This window comes from Falco rusticolus, chromosome 3, assembly GCF_015220075.1.
Source record: "Falco rusticolus isolate bFalRus1 chromosome 3, bFalRus1.pri, whole genome shotgun sequence".
Lineage (NCBI taxonomy): Eukaryota > Metazoa > Chordata > Aves > Falconiformes > Falconidae > Falco > Falco rusticolus.
This window is the reverse complement of record NC_051189.1, coordinates 110,564,249-110,580,639: the sequence shown is the minus strand read 5'-3', so window position 1 is coordinate 110,580,639 and position 16,391 is coordinate 110,564,249. Positions and strand designations below refer to the sequence as shown.

The following is a 16,391-nucleotide window of genomic DNA, read 5'->3' as shown; positions in this document are numbered from 1 at the left end:
AATTTGCTTCATCTGTTTGGAAACAAAAACTACGAGGTTTTTTCCCCTCTGCTTGGCTGGCCTTGCTTGGCTTGTGCTTCCTCGCGCGCCTGCCTTCTCCGGGATGCAGTTTTCCACCCCAGCAAGAGTGCTCAGGGGCACCGACACAGCTCATTCCATGGGGATCCAGCTCCGGACTGCAGCCCCCATCTCAGGGGCACCGACACAGCTCATTCCATGGGGATCCAGCTCTGGACTCCATCCCCCATGTCCTCAGCCTGATGCTGCTGGAGCCTGGGCTTTTCCTTTTGGCTTTGGCATGTATCTTCTGTGGCTTCTGATGCTCCCTTTTGGGTTTTGTTTTTTTTTTTGTTTTGTTTTGTTTTTTTTTTTTTTGGTAAGATTTTGATTTGATTTTTCCTAGCCCTAGGTTTGCCTGGTGCGACGCACTGATAACTTTGTGAGCGCGGCTGCCTGCCAGCTCCGAGCACTGCAGCGCGAGCTAAGATTAATAAAAGGCTGTCGCTTTTATTAACTTTGCAACCTTGTGCGTTCTTTAATTCCGGGCAGGCACCAAGTGCAGGCCTCCAAGCTTTCAGTGGCTTTTTCTGTCTTTGTGCATATAAAATAGATGCGTAGCGTCACACCACCCATCACAATGCTGCTGTCGGACAGTGCTGCAGGTATTTCAGAAAAAAGCAGGTTTTTGGTGGCGGTTGGCATTTGCCTCCCCATTTCCAGCCTGCCGGTACTGATTTGGGGTCAGTTTGGGTTTTTTATGGGGCAGGGGTATATTTGTTTCATTGCAGTTAAGTGTGCTGTGATACTTAGCTGGTGGTAAAGTTTGGGGGGAAAAAAGGCTTGAACACCTTCAGGTGTTTGATACTTTTTTTGGTTTTTTCTCTGATGCTTCCTGACGGGGAAAAGACAAACTTTGCTGTGAAGGAAGCTTTAATAAACGTAGTTTGTAAGTTTGCTAAGTGGTGCATAAATAAAATGTGTGTCCTTCACTGCTTAGACAGTTGGAAAGACCTTCAGGTTGGGGTTGTTTTTTTAATTTTAAAAAATTATTTTATATATATATATTTTACTAAAATATTTTAAAAAGGAGGGGAAAAAAGTATTTGGAAACGGCTCTGAGTCACTTATGGTGCTGGGCTGCTGGGGAGCATCCCACTTACATGAGCTCAGCTTGCACTAGCCTGTTAATTCTTCATTAGCCCTTACACATCAGGATGGGGACAGTTTTCCTGCTGTGGACTGGTGACTTGCCATTAAACTGGGCTGGTTTGGTGGGAGGTAGCCGCTCGGCGCTGCCCTGCACCGTGCTATCCATCCCTTTGCTGCAGTGCAGTTATTTTTATCTATTATATATTGTTCTCGGTAGAATTATTCTGCCCCCAGCCTGTAGATAAGGGCTGTTACTAAATGAATTTAAGCTCTTCCTTGAAGGTTAAATTGCTGCCTTGCAAGTTGGCGAGTGAGGCAGGGAGACGTGTGCTCTCCATCCCCTCTGCAGAACGCACGTGGGCTCCAGCCCTGACCTGGCAGTTTTGTGGAGCGTTAACCTGAAAAAGGCAAATATTGAACTGAAATGCTGCGTTTGGTCCCCTGAACTGGTGGCAGCTCTTCCTGAGCTATTTCTTCTTAAGATGCCCACCCAGATTTCAGCTCTCAGGTGGGATCCTGCAGCCCCCGAGGCAGTGGCACAGGGATTTTTAAATCATGGATTTGGGAAGGCTTCTCGTAGGCACCCTGAGGAGTGTTCCTGTAGGATGCCAGTTACAACGGGTGGATGTAGCATTTTTTGATGCTCCTCAAAATCGGAACAGCAGCTTGTAACCCCCCTCGGAGCAGCACAGGTGTGTAATTTTGGCAAAAAATCAGCCGGTTCTTGGTAGCACTGTCATGGTGATGCTGGTCCTGCAGACTGGATGAAGCCCAGCTCTGGTGTTGGCATCTTCTGTGGGTGTGAAATATGTAACTAATGGCAGCAGTACGGCCGAGGCAGCTGCTGCTGGTCTTGTCCTGAGGCTTCCCTCCCCAGGGTTTGGTGTGGATGGATTAGGGTGGAAAAATCTGTAGGAAAACGCAGAGAAAATGTAACTGTTGGCTGCTCAGACCCGAGGTTAACTTTTCAGTTGGCGACCAAAACAACAGTATATTTAGCACTGGCTGTGCTGACGAGGAGCAGGCTGGCGATGGGATGCTGCTGTGGGATGCATCGGCTGGGAAATATTAGGGCTTATGTCCCTGGAGGCTTCCCCTCCAGTCCTGGAGTTGTTTCTCCGTTCTTATTTTTAACTTTTTAGAAGGGGTGGGTCACTTCAATGAACCCAACAGGGTGGCTCCATGCACCTCCCAGCATCCGCGTGAGCCTCCCTGGCTCCGGCCGCGGCTCCAGCATGCTGGGTGGCTGCGGGGGTCCCTGCCCGGCCAGGGGTCTCTCCCCAGCCGAGCATCCCTGCCCGGCCAAGCATCGCGTGAGGTGGTGGCTTTCCTGCAGGTCCCTTTGTCGGTGGGCCATGTCTGTTAATAAACACGGCTGCCGCAGGTTTTTAGAAGCTGTTAGCATGAACCATTAACTCTTCCTTTTAATTATTCAGGTTGCCTCTTTTAAATTTCTTTTTTAAGTGGAGCTAATAGGCTTTGCAGAGGAGGCTTCCAACCACAGCATTTCCTCCCCGGAGGAGCTCTGTTTGTGCCTCGCCAGCTAATCTCTTTTCTTCATTATCCCTTATCTTCCTCTAGCTGATTAATTGCTTTCAATTGATTTATAAATATTCTGTTGATACATGCAGCGGATGGGAGGGGAGCGGGATGCGTCCGGGCGCATGGGGTCATTGATCCGTGCAGCTCTCCCCGGCTTTCCTAACCTGCCTTGCAAAGCTGAGCGATTTTCAGCCAGGCTTTATTCACTTTTTTTTTTTTCCCCCCCCCCCTTGCAATTCCTGCAAGCAACCAAAAATCGTGCTTGGAGCATCGTTTGGAGCCTATGCAGACGAGCAAGCCCTGTTGCTTTTCGTGGCCCTGGTTGAACAGCGGTCGGGAGGCCGGGCACGGCTCGGTGGGCTGTGCGCTGTGCCCGCTTTGCGAGTTGGAAGGAAGGTGCCAATGTGCAGCACGTTGCCAGCTCTGTCGGTGCATCGCAAGCCAGCCCTACCGGGGGCTGCACCGCCAGCCAGCAAGGGAGGGGGCTCTGCCCCGCTCTGCTGAGACCCCCCTGCAGCGCCGCCTCCAGCTTGGGGGTCCCCAGCATAAGGAGGTACCGGGAGGTGCCCCAAGGCCCCCCCGGCGCCGTCTCTCCCCCAGGCTGAGCAGCCCCAGCCCCCTCAGCCTGGCTCCGCAGCAGGGGGGCTCCAGCCCCCGGTCACTGTGTGGCCGCCCCTGGCCCCGCTCCAGCAGCTCCGTGTCCTTCTCATACTGGGGACCACGAGGGCACGTGGTGACAGGGCAAGGCCGGAACGGCTTTAAGCTGAAAGAGGGGAGACTGAGGTTGGATCTTGGGAAGAAACTGCTCCCGGTGAGGGCGGCGAGGCGCCGGCACAGGCTGCCCAGAGCAGCTGTGGGTGCCCCAGCCCTGGCAGTGCCCAAGCCAGGCTGGACGGGGCTGGGAGCAGCCAGGGCTGGGGGGAGGGGTCCCTGCCCACGGCAGGGGCTGCAGCTGGGTGCTCTGTGCGGTCCCTTCCCACCCAAACCCTTCCACGGTTCAGTCCCAAGCCTGTGTCATGACACCGTGCCTGGCCCCGGGACTGTCGGTGGGTGCCATGTTCTTACCATGTGGGGCTGCTGGAGGGGACGTGAGCTGGGGGGGGGGGGGGGTCCCAGCCCATCCCCCCTCTGTGCAAACCCAGCCTCGTGCCCGGTGAGCAGCAGGTTTGGGCCATAAAGAAACGGAGTCTGGGTAAGCTCTGTTCGTTTTGATAAATGCAGCAGGTTGTGTGGGCAGCAGGTGTCATGAAAAGATGTTTTCTGCACTGAATTCCCTAATACACATTTATATCTTGCTGGAGTGTTAATGAAGAGGGATCACTGGAATTGCTTATTTGAAACTCTGGAAGCTAAAGGGCAGCTTCAAAAAATAAAAATAATAAAAAAATAAAGGCACTAACATCTGGTTAGCACAGATAGTGTCCAGATTTGGCACTGAGCTGCTCCCTCCAGCCCCAGCGAACTCGTGCATGTCGTTGAGGATGCAAAGTGAGCTTTAGAAATGGGGGCGCATTTTTATGTACAGATAAATTATTAACTTTTCCTGGTAGGCTTCTTTTTTTTCCCTGTTATTTCTCTGCATGCAGCCCATTCCCTGGCAGTGCCCCCGCGGTCCCTGCACAGCTGGGCTGAGCTGGGTGGCTCTGGGGACGTGGTGGCCCACGGTGGCCCTGCAGTGACGTGGCTGGCTGTGCAGCGGGTGGGACGTGGCATCGCAAACCTCGACAAGGGAACATTTCCCGAAGTCTGAGACCTGCCACGCAGCGCTGGGTTTTGTTGCTGTTTGGTTTATTACTGTTTTGATTCATTATTCTCCTCTTTCACCATAAAGTGGCTGGCGGCACAGGCACAACCCCTATGTATAGCGACTTAATTACATGTTGCTAATGAGAGATGGGCGATCGAGCGGGCTGCCATAGCAGCCCAGGCTGCTGCTTTATCGTGTATTTGCAGGAGTTTTGTAATTTCTTTGTCATCATATATGGTAATATATTCGCTGCAGCATGACATAGAACGAGGTTCAATGAATAATGTAAAACTCAACACTGAATCTATATCAGATCGGCGTTTCCCCCCAGCGTTGTTTTAAAAAGGACAATATTGATTCTGGTGGGGTTCAGCGCTGTTGGGGAGCCCACATTTCGCTGGTCGATGCCCACGCCGGGTAGCCACCCATGCCCTGTCCCCTCCACGGCTGCGGGTGTCCCTCGCCTCCCCGCACGCTCGTTAGCGCTGATGAAGCCGGGAGGGTGGGAAGGCGGCGGCATCGCTGCTGGATGCAGGCAGCGAGCAGCAGGCTGCCTGCCAAGGGCACGGCACTGGTGGGCGCCTGGCCCCCCAGGGGTGTGGGTCCCAGCTGGCGAGGCGCTCGGCAGTGGGGGCTCAGGGGCTGGGGGCTTCCCTCCCCTGCCAGCCGCTCTTCAAGGCAGAGCTGCTCATCACCCGAGAAGCAGCAGGGCAGGTTGCGCTGGGGTTTAGGTACCAGCTGAAACAACCCTCCCCAGTATACCTATTTCCCGCCCCCCCCCCCCTTTACTGTCTTTGAATGCTAATTGGGATGGGTAATTTTTGTTTGTTTTCCTCCTCCTTTTTTGTTTGTTTTGTTTTTTTTTTAAACCAAATTCCCCCAATTCTGATCCATATCTTATTCTTTTTGCAGGCCATTATCTTAGTCTCATTACAGCCTTTTTAGCATTTGAATAAAAATATTGTAAGGAGCCCAGAAGTTGTTAGGCATACAATGTCTGTGGTGATAACCATAATTCTCCTGATAAAATAACAAACACAGTAGAAATAACTCGGGCAACTGTACCAAACGAGCTTGCAGCTGGGAGCACAGGAACCGGCATGATGGTGTTTGCCCTCTACTTGTTGCTTTTTTGCCTCTCTACGTTGCAAACAGCTTTTGCAGTGCTATTCGAAAGAAGGAGAAAGTCACTGTGTACGTCACTGGGTAGGGACATAAAAAAATTTGTTAAATCCCTGTGGATTTTTCTCTCCGTTGAGGCTTTAATTAATCATGGCAAAAACTCTGGGCAATGCATGTGCGATTTTCAGGAGCTTAAAGTACTCCGGCAGCGCTGGAGGAGGAGGAGATGCCAAGTTCCTGAATGAAAATTACTCTTACCTCCTCTGGTTTTGGAGCCAGATCTACGTTAATTAATCCTCTGCCTCACACGTTACGTTTTGCAGCCTCGCCTCTGTCGGGTTTTGAACTCGCTAAAAGCAGACAGAGGCTTCCCAAAGCGCCGCGAAGCTCCCAGCCGCGCGCGCTTCTCGGTGACAGTGCCAATTTGTCACAAGTGAAGTGTTTGACAAAAACGTGTCATTTCTGAGAAAAGTTTTTCCTTGAAAGGAAAACCGGGGGGAAAAAAGAAATCAGCTCTGTTTCGAAATGTCTCCTTTATTTGGTTTTTGGGGTTTTTTTTTCTTTCTTTTTGCGAGATGTGAGGATGGAGAAGGGGGTTTCCACGGTGCAGTGGAAATGTTTTGGCAAGTTTTCCTGGAAGCAGGCGGCATTTTGCTGCAGGAGGATTTGTAGAGGGTCTGTTCCTCTGTTCCAGTCGGTGGGTGGGTGGTTTTTGTGGACAGCACTGTTCTTCGGGTCAGATGGAGCTCTGCAAGGACCAGCTCCTGTCCAAAGGTATGGAAACGCATTGCTGGCTTTCTGCAGAGGTACTTCTCACCGCGCTTGCATTAGTCAGCAGTCACCGCAGGTGCCTGTGCCTTCAGGGTAGTACATACATCCACATCTATATGGTCAAGCTGCATTTAATGCACCACCAATTGCCATTAAGTGTTCTGGTGAGAACGGTACCTTTTTGAGTGGCGATGCTGAAGCTGAAGTGCTTTTGGAGTCCGCTGTGACTCCCTGTTGCCAGTCTGTAGTGGTCCCTGCCCTTGCAGGGGATAGTTGGGATCCTCAGCCTCACCTTGAAGGAGGTGGGTGGGTTTGGTGGTGACCACCCATAGCCAGCTTACTCCAGAGCCATAACCCTGGTGGGACCGGGAAGCTGGAGATGGTGCCTGATGCAGGTTTGTCCTCTGGTGGAGCTGCCTGGTTTGGATCAGCCCCCGCATGCCACATCTGCAGGGACCTTCTGAGCCAGGCTTGGGTGGGAATGGCCCCCCTGCCCCTCAGGAGGGGCTTGGCTGGGGGGGTTGAAGGAGGCAGGTAGCTCCCTGCCAGGCTTTGCGATGAAGGGACAGACCCGTTCGCACCAACATCCAGCGCCTGTCCCCTTGCCGGCACAGGCAGCAGCTGGGAGCCGCGGGAAGTGACTCAATGGACAAAAATACCCCCGGCCTCAGCTTCTTCCCGGCATGGGGCTGGCGTCCCCTCCCCGCCGCGCTCCCACCATCGCCCGGCCCTGGCCACGCAGTAACGGGCTGCTCCAAAGCAAGGGCAGGACCCCAGAGCCCAACCCCAATGGAAGCGCTGCCCAGCCCGGCTGCACCATGCAAACCTGGGCAAGGTGTGCACTGCCTTCTAATTAACCAGCACCCTTTTCCCATGCGCCTTCCAAAGGGGTTTTTAATCCAATAGGAAGGGGTAGGAGCATCCCTGCTGGGCTGAAGAGCAGCGGTGCTGCCCCATCTCAGCACATCTCACTGCATGCGTGTGCTGGGGATGAGGATGGGCACTGCTGGTGCTGTGGGCGTGCGTAGCGCTGCTTGGCGCGCCATTAGTCAGCAGGAGCAAGGATGCGAGCCCAGCCCAGTCTTCCCGCTCGCTCAGCGGGTCGGAGGAGGCTCCAAGGAGCTGCTTTTGGGGAGCTCAGGGCTTGTGCAATGCCCGTGACGCAGGGAGCCTCCTCCCTAGGTTTGGTGTGGGGCCACGGCTGCTCTGCCCCTTCCCGTGCCGCGGCACATCGCACCGAGAGGCGCACGCTCACCTTTGTGCCATGCTTGTTTGCAAAGCAGAGGTAAACCAGCCGGTGCTCCCCAACCCGGTGGCATTGCCTCGCTTGCCTGGGGTTGCTCCAGCCAGCGCAGCGTCCCTGCTGCACCGGGAGCTGAGTCGGCACAGGCGGGCGCGCTCCGACTTGATCCCCGGGGAGGGGAGTTGTGCAAACAGGGAGCGATGGGAGGTGACGCAGCAGCTAAGAGCTGAGCTTCCGTGGGCATGGAGGAGGTTGGTGATGGTAGGGGTTGGGGTGATCAGGGGGCATCACACGCCCTGGCAGTGACGCTGCGGGCGGTGCCATGGCATGCACCAGGCTGCTGGCAACGCGAGCCCTGCCAGTGCCAGCCTGTTGCATGCACTGGAGTTTATTGCAATGAAAAGCAAAGCTTGTTGCAAAACAAACCTGACTCCCTTCCTAAGCTGCTGGGGAGGAAGCAGCAGGGCAGGAGTGGGGCAATGCCCGGCAGTGGGGCGGGGGGTGGCAAGGTGGGCAGGGGCCTGGTTTATTGACCCAGGCTCGCTTGGGTGTACGAGATGGCCACGGCTGTGCCTCTTCCCAGCCAGGGATGGCTCACTTCTGCGGTTACGTTGCCACCAGCTTCCCAAGAGTGTAAGAGCCCATGCGCACCAGGCGTGCCTCAGTTTCCCCATGCCGAAGATGCCGCTGCTGTAGGGTGGGGGCGCTGGGTTTGCAGTGGCTGGCCGAGGCTTCGCGTGCCAGGCGATGTTGGAGAGTGGAGCACGGTGATTTTCTGTCTCAGGACTGTGTTCTCTGAGTTTTGGGCAGCTCTTGCCCTCCTGGGCAGAGCGAGAGGTGCGTGCAGGCAGCGTGCTGGGAGCTGCCCGCAAAGCATCCCTGGGCCGGCAGCTGGGCAGTGTTCATCTGATGAGGGTAACAGTGGAGAGACGGGCACAAATCCATAAACCCGAAGTGCTTCTGTGCGGTTCCTCATCTCCTTGGTGGGGTAAATAAATTTAAAAAGTGGGTCTGCTGCGGAGGGCTTGGAAAGAGGCAGCCCAGGCAGCTGGGTGAGGGCAGGTAATGGGGCGGTGTGTGCCATAGGGAGCCAAAAAGCGACGTGAGTCTGGTGGGTTTTGGAGGGTTTGGGATTGCCGGTGTGTCTTTATGCAGTTTTTATTATAGAAAAATAAATGGCCCCTATTTTCTCACTGGGTTTTGTGGTGTCCCTGCTCGCCCCACCCCACCAGCTCCCCACCTCTGCCCTTCCTCGCCGTGGGTCCAGCCTTGGCGGCTTGCGGCGATGCTCCTGCAGTGGTGGGTGCTGTGCAGTCGCCACCCGCCTGCACAAAATAAATCACAACAGCGCTGCAAGAACAAGCGCCGCGTCCGTTCCCCTTGCAAGGAAGAGCCTGCCGTGTGCCGGAGGCAGGGCTGCTCCGCAGCGCGTTACCTTGTGCCTCAGTTTCCCCACCGCGCTGCCGGTGGTGGGCCAGTACCGCAAAGAGAGCGGCGCCGTTCCCGGCTCGGTGGGTGGCAGCAGGAGCGATGGCCGGCGCCGGGAATCATTTCCGCCACCGGGTTGGTGCGGCCCGGGGCGGCGGGGAGAGCTGCGGGCCTCATCCTGCGCACCTCGGCTGGGCTGCGGGCAGAGCCACTCCTGCTGGCGTGACATCAGGCTGGGGCAACGCGGCCACCGGCGACGGGTCAAATTCCCGGCACAGGTAGCGTCCACCGTACTTCCGTGCAGCGCCGTGCTGGGGAGGAGCTTGCCCGCCCGGGGAGCCCCAAAGCCCGGGACCCCCGAGCCCCCCGGCCCCCGCCATGAAGTCGGAGCAGGAGAGCGAGCCGGGGACGCGCCGCGGCCAGCGGCGTTTCGCTCCGCTCCCGGCCTATTGTTCGGGTCCCTGGGGACAGCGAGGGGCAGCGGGGGACGATGCTCAGGGCAGGGTGCTGTGTCCCCGCGTAGCCCACGCAGGTAAGGGGGTCCCGGGGGGTCCCGCCGCCTCGCAGGGCGGCGCGGGGGGGCCGCGGCCCGGCGGGTGTTGCCCTCCCCCGCTGGCTTTGTGCCGTTGCAGTTCGCTTCCTCCTGGGAGGAACAAAACACGGGCGGCTGCCGAGCGGCCTCGAAGCTCGCCCGGGCCGCCGAGGGTGGTCGTGGCGTGCGGGCTGGGCCCCCGCTCCCAGGGCAACGCCGGGGCTGGGGCCAGGGGGTCCAGCTCCCCCGCGGCCGTGGGGACGGCGGCCGGGCGGCCCCCCGCACCCCGTAGCCCATTTTGTCTGGCGAAGTTGGAGCGTGCTGGGAGCCGGCGGGGGGCTCCCGGGGGCTCCGGGGGTCGCAGCCCACCGGCCGGCTGCTTTTAAAATCCTCTGTGCTGTTGTAAGCAACCCCCGAGCCCCTCTGCCCATCCCCTCCCCCCGCCCCGGCATGCACGGGAGGTTTATATCAGGTTTGATTATTTTTTTTTTATATCCGTTGTGCGACAGCCACCGGTGTGCAGACAGGGCAGCCGAGCAGGGGTCTGTGTGGGGGAATAGTCCTTCTGGGGGGGGGGGGGGGGGGAGGGGGGGGGCAGGACATGGGGGTAATTTGGGGGGAGTGAGGGACAGGACACGGGGGTAATTCAGGGGAGTGGGGGGTGGCAGGACACAGGGGTAAATTTGCAGGCGGACGCGAGTGCTGGTTGATGGTGCACAGTGGGGGCGTATGGCTGGGGGTCCTGTCCCGGGGTTGAGACCCTATCGAAGCACCGAGGCCAAGTGTCTGGAAGCATGTGACCCTATGGATGCACCGAGGCCAAGCGGGTGTCGAACTCAGAGCATGCTCAGAAATGGCGTTAGCGAGGATGTATGTGTGTTGGGCGAAAGCTTTAACCTGAACTTGCTGAGGAGCATGCGTACCCATGTCCAGGCGTGACAGCTCGCTCACTCGCAGCATAACGGCGGTAGCAGGGGTGGAATCTAAAGCTTTCTCCTTGGAAAGTAAATGATGGATGTGTGGAACCAAAATTCCCTTCGTTAGCCCGAGAGGCTCTGCTGGGCATGGCTGGGGTCCCACTGCCCACCTGGGAGGGAGTGGTGGTCCCCAAAGCACCACGGTGCTGCGGTAGGTGCTGTGCCCAGGGATGGAGCTGGGATGTGCGGCAGCAGGCCTGGGCTGGGTGTCGTGATGGACAGGTCACTAAGTCACAGGCCCTTGTTCTTGACCCCTCGAGGAGATGCTGCTGCATGGGGCTTTGGTTTTGAGCCGCTGTGCGTCCAGCGTGGTGTCTGAGGGAGAGGCTGGACACGTTGATGTTGCACCAGCAGGTCCCAGGCAGCGGCGGTAACTGGGTCTTTTGCAAATCTGAGCGTGTTTTGCACAAAGCAAATGTTTTATCGAGTGTGGGCTCCTCTGCGGAGAGGCCGGCTCCTTGCAGACATCGGTGTGGCAGTGGCTGGTCCCCCTGCTCCATGCCTGGCTGTCACCCAGCCCGGTGCCTGGTTCTTCCTGCTTTTCCTCCGAATTATGCCGTGTTGGGATGTGCCGAGGGAGGAAAGCTGGACGTCCTGCAGGCTGTTTGGGAGCGATGTCAGGCTGGACCTTCCTGCAGGAGGCTTGGCTCCTGTTTGGGAGCGATGTCAGGCTGGACCTTCCTGCAGGAGGCTTGGCTCCCAAGCTGGAGAGCTGCTGAAGGAGCAAAGGCGCTGGGATGCTCTTTAAAGTACTCGCTAGGCTGATCCCTGGGTCTTAAATCGTTGTTTTCTTCTAATGATACTCTTTATTGTATGACCCTTGTACTTGCCATCCCAGGACAGAGGCGTATGTATGTCCATGTGTATTTACGTGTGTGTGTGTGTACCTACTATCGATCGATCCTGAGCCAGAGCCCTGCAGGAGGGAGGGAACGATGACCGAGGGTTCATGCTCTCAGTGGGTGAAGGTCTGTTAGGTGATGCCGTTAGCTCAGAGATTTTGCATTTTCCCATCTTTCCCCTTTTTTTTTTTTTTTCCCCCGCTTGCATCCCCGTGCAGGGATCACCTGTGCAAATCACCCCTGGGGGTTGATCCACTGATCTTCAGCGCTTGGTCCACAGCGAGATGTGCTCTCTGCCCACGTGTGGCCATCACTGCCGTGAGCCAGGGCACGCTTCCATCATCTGGCCGTTTCCCTGCTGATGTCCTGGATAAAAACCCCCTTGACTTGTGCCCAGCAAAGCAAAAACCATCTTGCTGGCAAACTTGCAACAGCGGCACAAAATGCAGCTTTCACCCAAGATACTAATTTCACCAACATAAAGCTTGACGTTTACACCGCATTCATTTTTAATCTGTACCCTCTCAAGACAGAAACGCGTGTACAGCAATCGTGTCAGCTGAGTTACACAGGGGAAAAAAAGGCTTTTAAATGGATGTTTTTAAAGTGATGCCAGCTCCAAGGCCAGTAAAAGGCTTTGCTGCTGCATGGCCGGTGGATCTGCTGCCGAGAGGAGCCCAAGGTGGGATTTGCAGGAGCAGGAGTGGAAACTTCGGCCCCAGATGCTGTCTGGAGGTGTCCGCCACAATTAAAACCCCTGCAAAAGTCTTATTTACGTTGTCTCTTCAGGGCTTAAAGCGTCAAGGGTGCAGAATTCGATAGTGTCAGGGAAGTTTAATGCTATCAACTGAAAGATAATTAACAGCCAGTTATTTCAGCATGAATGGTAGTTTTTGTCAGTTAGTCCGGGAAATGTTTAAATTGCATTAATTTTATCGCTGCCCACTTGGGGCAGATTTGGAAAGGGCTGGAATGAGCCAGCGTGTGACAGGGCTCGTCCGTGCGGGATGATACCTCCTTCCCCCCAGGTCCTCAGGAATTGTAGCGTGTAGTCACACATGTACTCCAAAAAAAGGTTAAAAAGATAAAAAGGGGCAAAAATGCTGGGGAAAATGTGCTGTGGCAGCTTTTTGCCTCAAGGTTGTTACATTTGGGAGGCAATTCCTAACAGCACATGTAACTTTGCACCCCAGCGTAGCAATGCTTGCAAGGGCAAACTGCAAAAATTTAAAAAAAAAATTATTCTGTCCTCCACATTGTATTTTTGCATCATGTTGGGGATGCGTGTGGAGCCCCATGTGTGGGGTGCTGAGCCCCGGCCCCCGTTAGAGAGGGGATGCTCGCTTCAAGCCATGGGCAGCACCTTTGTGCCTTCAGATGGAGACCCAGACCCATCCAGCCCACGGGAAAGTGTATGGAAATCCCTGCCGAGCCGTCTGCATGGGGAAGAATAGGGGTTGGAATGAGGTTCCTGAATAATTGGCCCTATTTTCCCAGTTATTGGAACTTTTCTGTAAGGATCGCTAAGGGCTGCCTGCAAATGGCGCTTTTTGAATCATTTATTGAGGCGCTTAAACTTGGCATGGGTGGGAGGGATGGGGAGCCCGGGGGAATATCAGAGCGGGGTGGGAATCCTGCGCAGCGGAGGGTAATGACGGGTGCAAGGCAACACCGGGGCTCTGCTGCCGTCCAGCCTGCCTGGCAGCGGGTGCTGTGAAGAAGCTTGGAATGATGCAAGAAATCGCTCGTGAAATGGTTTCCAAAGGAGACCGGGAGATGCTGTCACTCCCATCGCTTCCCTGAAATGCCAGCTTCTTTCCCAGAAAGCCCTTTAGAAACTCGATGGGAAGGGTCCGGATGGTTTGTCTTGCCGCAAAGCCTGTTCCAGGTTTTTATGGTGAAGGCACCGGCAGCAGCCCCAGGAGGGAGCTGGGAGGGGAGCAAGGACTGCAGTGCTTGGCGGTGTATTGAAAAACTGGTGAGGTCTTTCACTCTCCAAGCCTAGCAAGGGGTGTAGGGTTTTCCTGGCGCACCTTGGCTGCGTGGCCTGCGTGTTGCAATTTTTATGTGTATATCTATCTGTAAAAAAAGGGGATTGTGCTTTGCAATATATGTATGTATTACAAAATGTAGATGTATTGCAAAAATGAATACGTATCACAAAGCACAATACATTTTTTTTAATAGATGATGTATATATATCTTAAATTATATGGATATGCCAAAGCAAGAATCCCTGGTTTCTGGTTGATCTGGGGTTCCATAGCTGAGGTTTTGCCATAAGCGTGCAGCTGAAGCTGTGTGCCTGGCAGCCGGTGGCACGGGGCACACGGTGCCATACGCTCCTTCCCTGCTTGCACCTGCAGCTTCTTCTGGATCTTGGATTTAATCTTGCAGTGGTTTCAGGAGCAGAGTATGAAGCTGGGGATTAAATGGCCTTGTAGCCTGCTTCAAAGGAGGAACGCCTTTGGGGTGCTTTTTGCCGTTTTCTAACCAGGGCTGGAGCAGAACGGTGGTTTCGGGGAAGCTGTGTCGGGCAGCGCTTTGTAGACAGGAGCTTTGTAAGAAGCGGCTGAAAATCTGCTTTCGGGCTGTGCCCAAGGACCCCTCCAGGATTCCCTGCTGCATAAATCCACCCCCGGGGCTGCCCTTCCTTGGGACTGTTCAGGGGTTCCCACCAAAATGCTGCAATTTGCAGAAACCCGGCGGGTTCCATCGCCCTTGCGCCAACTGCCCTGCCTCCCTCGTCCCACACTGGGTCTTTGCTGGGGGCAGCCCACCCCATCTCCTGGGTGAGGTGGCTTGGAACGAGACGTGGAAATTAATTATCCATGTGGGAAACCTGAGCGGTTCGTGGCAGGCACTGGTGCTCTGTGGGGTCGCCTGGGGTTTTGCGCACCTGGGGAAGGCGCTGGGTGGGTTTTGCACAGCAAATACTACACGTGTACGGGTCCCTCGCATCCCCCCGGCTTCCCAAAGGCTGGAGGGGAAACGCTGCACTTCTGCAGCCCCCCCAGGGGAAGACGCCTCCAGCCTTGACCCCCTCTCGATTCTTGCTTTTTACATGAATTTCAAGAAAGCGCTTTGGACTGCACCGAAATCTGCAGCCCGGAGCTCGACTGTTCCTCGTTAGTGACTTTACTGCTAAATAATTTACAGCATGGGGCCTTGCCAGTTTTCATACGGGAAGCATTTCAAGTATGCAAACCAGATTTTATGCCTTCCTGGCGCAACTGCTGGTGGGGCCGGGGGGGGAGCCGCCTCTCCCTGTCCTGCCGCCACAGTCTCCTCCGCCGCTTCGCCAGCGCGAGTGGAGGGACCTCGGCAAAAATAGGAGACAAACCCTCTGTGTTTCGTGCCCAGCTGGTGGCCCCCAGGGTGTCTGATACTGGGGAAAGGACCCAACAGCAGCAGCTTGGAGATAGGGTGTTGATTTCTTTTGTTTTTCTGTAACCATAACATGCATGCTGAGGGGTGGGGGTTTTCTCCCCATATCCCCAGGCACGGTGCAAACCCAAGCAATCACTAACCCCCTTTGGATGAGTAAGGGTTTTTTCTCTGTGTGTTCTCAAAGGCGGGGGGTGGGGGCGGGGGCGGGGGAAGCAGAATAAAGCTGTTCGCACGCTGCCGCGAGTCATTTTGCATCGCGATGTCTGGCTCGTGCGGAGGATCGCAGCGGCGCATGCATGGCCCAGCGGTGCTTTGCAGGAACAGGGTAGCGAGGGGAAGTGAGGGTATGGGTGCAATGTAGGAATAGCAGAAAAGCACTTTATGACCCCCAGGAGTGGGCATAGCTGTAGGAAAGGAGGTTGCTGGAGCTTTCCCGCTGCAGAGGGGACCCAGGCTGGGATGTGCTGGGATGCACTGGGATGCTTTTGCCACGCGGCTGCTGTGAGGGGTGTAGCTTTCACCCAGTGTAAACCTGAAAAATTCAGGATTCAGGTCCGCAGGTGGAAGCATCGTCTTCCCTTTCCCAGTCTCAGAGAGGTTTTGCTGAATATTTCTGAGTACACCCCACACGCGTGGCTGGCCGGAGCAGACTGAAGCGCATCCTATGGGGCACAGCAGAGCTCAGCAGCCTCTGTGGGATGCTGGCCATATGAGCACCCCACCAGTGAGTGGTTTGGGTGGGGAGGTGGTTCTTGGTTTATTTTTATTATTACTATTATGTATTAACACTTACTTTTAATTTCTTAATGCAAAAACTGGAAACCAGTACCCAGGGAAGGCTCCCCACTCCCTACCCGGCACCTCCCCATCACATCCTTCCTCCTCCTCCTCCGGTCCCGGTGTGCTGCGAGCACTGCTGCAGGTTTTGGGCTGTGCAAAGCGGTTTTGCACGTGGGGTGGTCGCCTCGGCAGCGTTTCCCCCGGGTTGGAGTTTGCAGCGGGTGTGTGGGGCCGTGCCGGGAGCCGTCGGTCACTTCCTCACATTGTGTCTCCTCTTCCTCCAGCGCTGCTGCGGGAGGAGGTGGCCCAGCTGCAGGAGGAGGTTCACCTGCTCCGGCAAATGAAGGAAATGCTGACGAAAGACCTGGAGGAGACGCACGGCAGCAAGTCCCCGGAGGTGCTCTCTGCCACCGAGCTGAAGGTGCAGCTGGCGCAGAAGGAGCAGGAGCTGGCACGCGCCAAGGAGGCTCTGCAGGGTAAGGGCTGCGCGTCCTTCCTCGCGTGCACCCCCCCAGTACAACCCCAAAATTCCAAGAAATTAATCACTGAGGCAAGGAAAACCTGTCCTTTTCACTTGGGCTGGGCAGCATGCATTCACTGTGTGCATGTGGGGGGGGGGGGGGGGGTGATGGCAGGACAGTGCTCCCTGGGACCCCCCTGCTGTCCTGCCCTGGCGAGGGGTGGCACTGGGACGGGACAAGGGGTGGCACTGGGATGGGATGAGGGGTGGTACTGGGATGGGACGAGGGGTGGCACTGGGACAGGACGAGCTGGGAAATGGGATGGAGGGCATTTGCAAAGGAATCCCGCTGCAGCCAGCTGTAGAGTAGAGCCAAGGGAGCAGCTGCAAGGCAGCTGGTGAGGTGGG

General features: G+C 55.9%; 1 protein-coding gene and 1 long non-coding RNA gene across 7 annotated transcripts in view; one reads left to right on the top strand and one right to left on the bottom strand.

Moving 5' to 3' along the window:
• The window catches only part of KAZN (kazrin, periplakin interacting protein), a 170,329-nt gene that overhangs the window by 141,675 nt on the left and 12,263 nt on the right, over nt 1–16,391 (top strand). For 2 of the 5 annotated variants that reach the window (XM_037379799.1, XM_037379800.1), the window contains exon 3: nt 15,808–15,999. In XM_037379799.1, the coding sequence (XP_037235696.1) occupies nt 15,808–15,999 (192 nt within the window). The other 3 variants (XM_037379803.1, XM_037379801.1, XM_037379802.1) reach the window with 3 other exon arrangements.
• On the bottom strand, nt 6,077–8,835 carry LOC119144419. 2 transcript variants are annotated; one of them, XR_005103122.1, is made up of 2 exons: nt 7,587–8,835; nt 6,077–6,687 (listed from the first exon to the last, which is right to left on the bottom strand). It is a non-coding gene; the product is annotated as an uncharacterized LOC119144419 (long non-coding RNA). The 2 variants fall into 2 exon arrangements; XR_005103123.1 differs by having other exon boundaries at nt 6,077–6,623.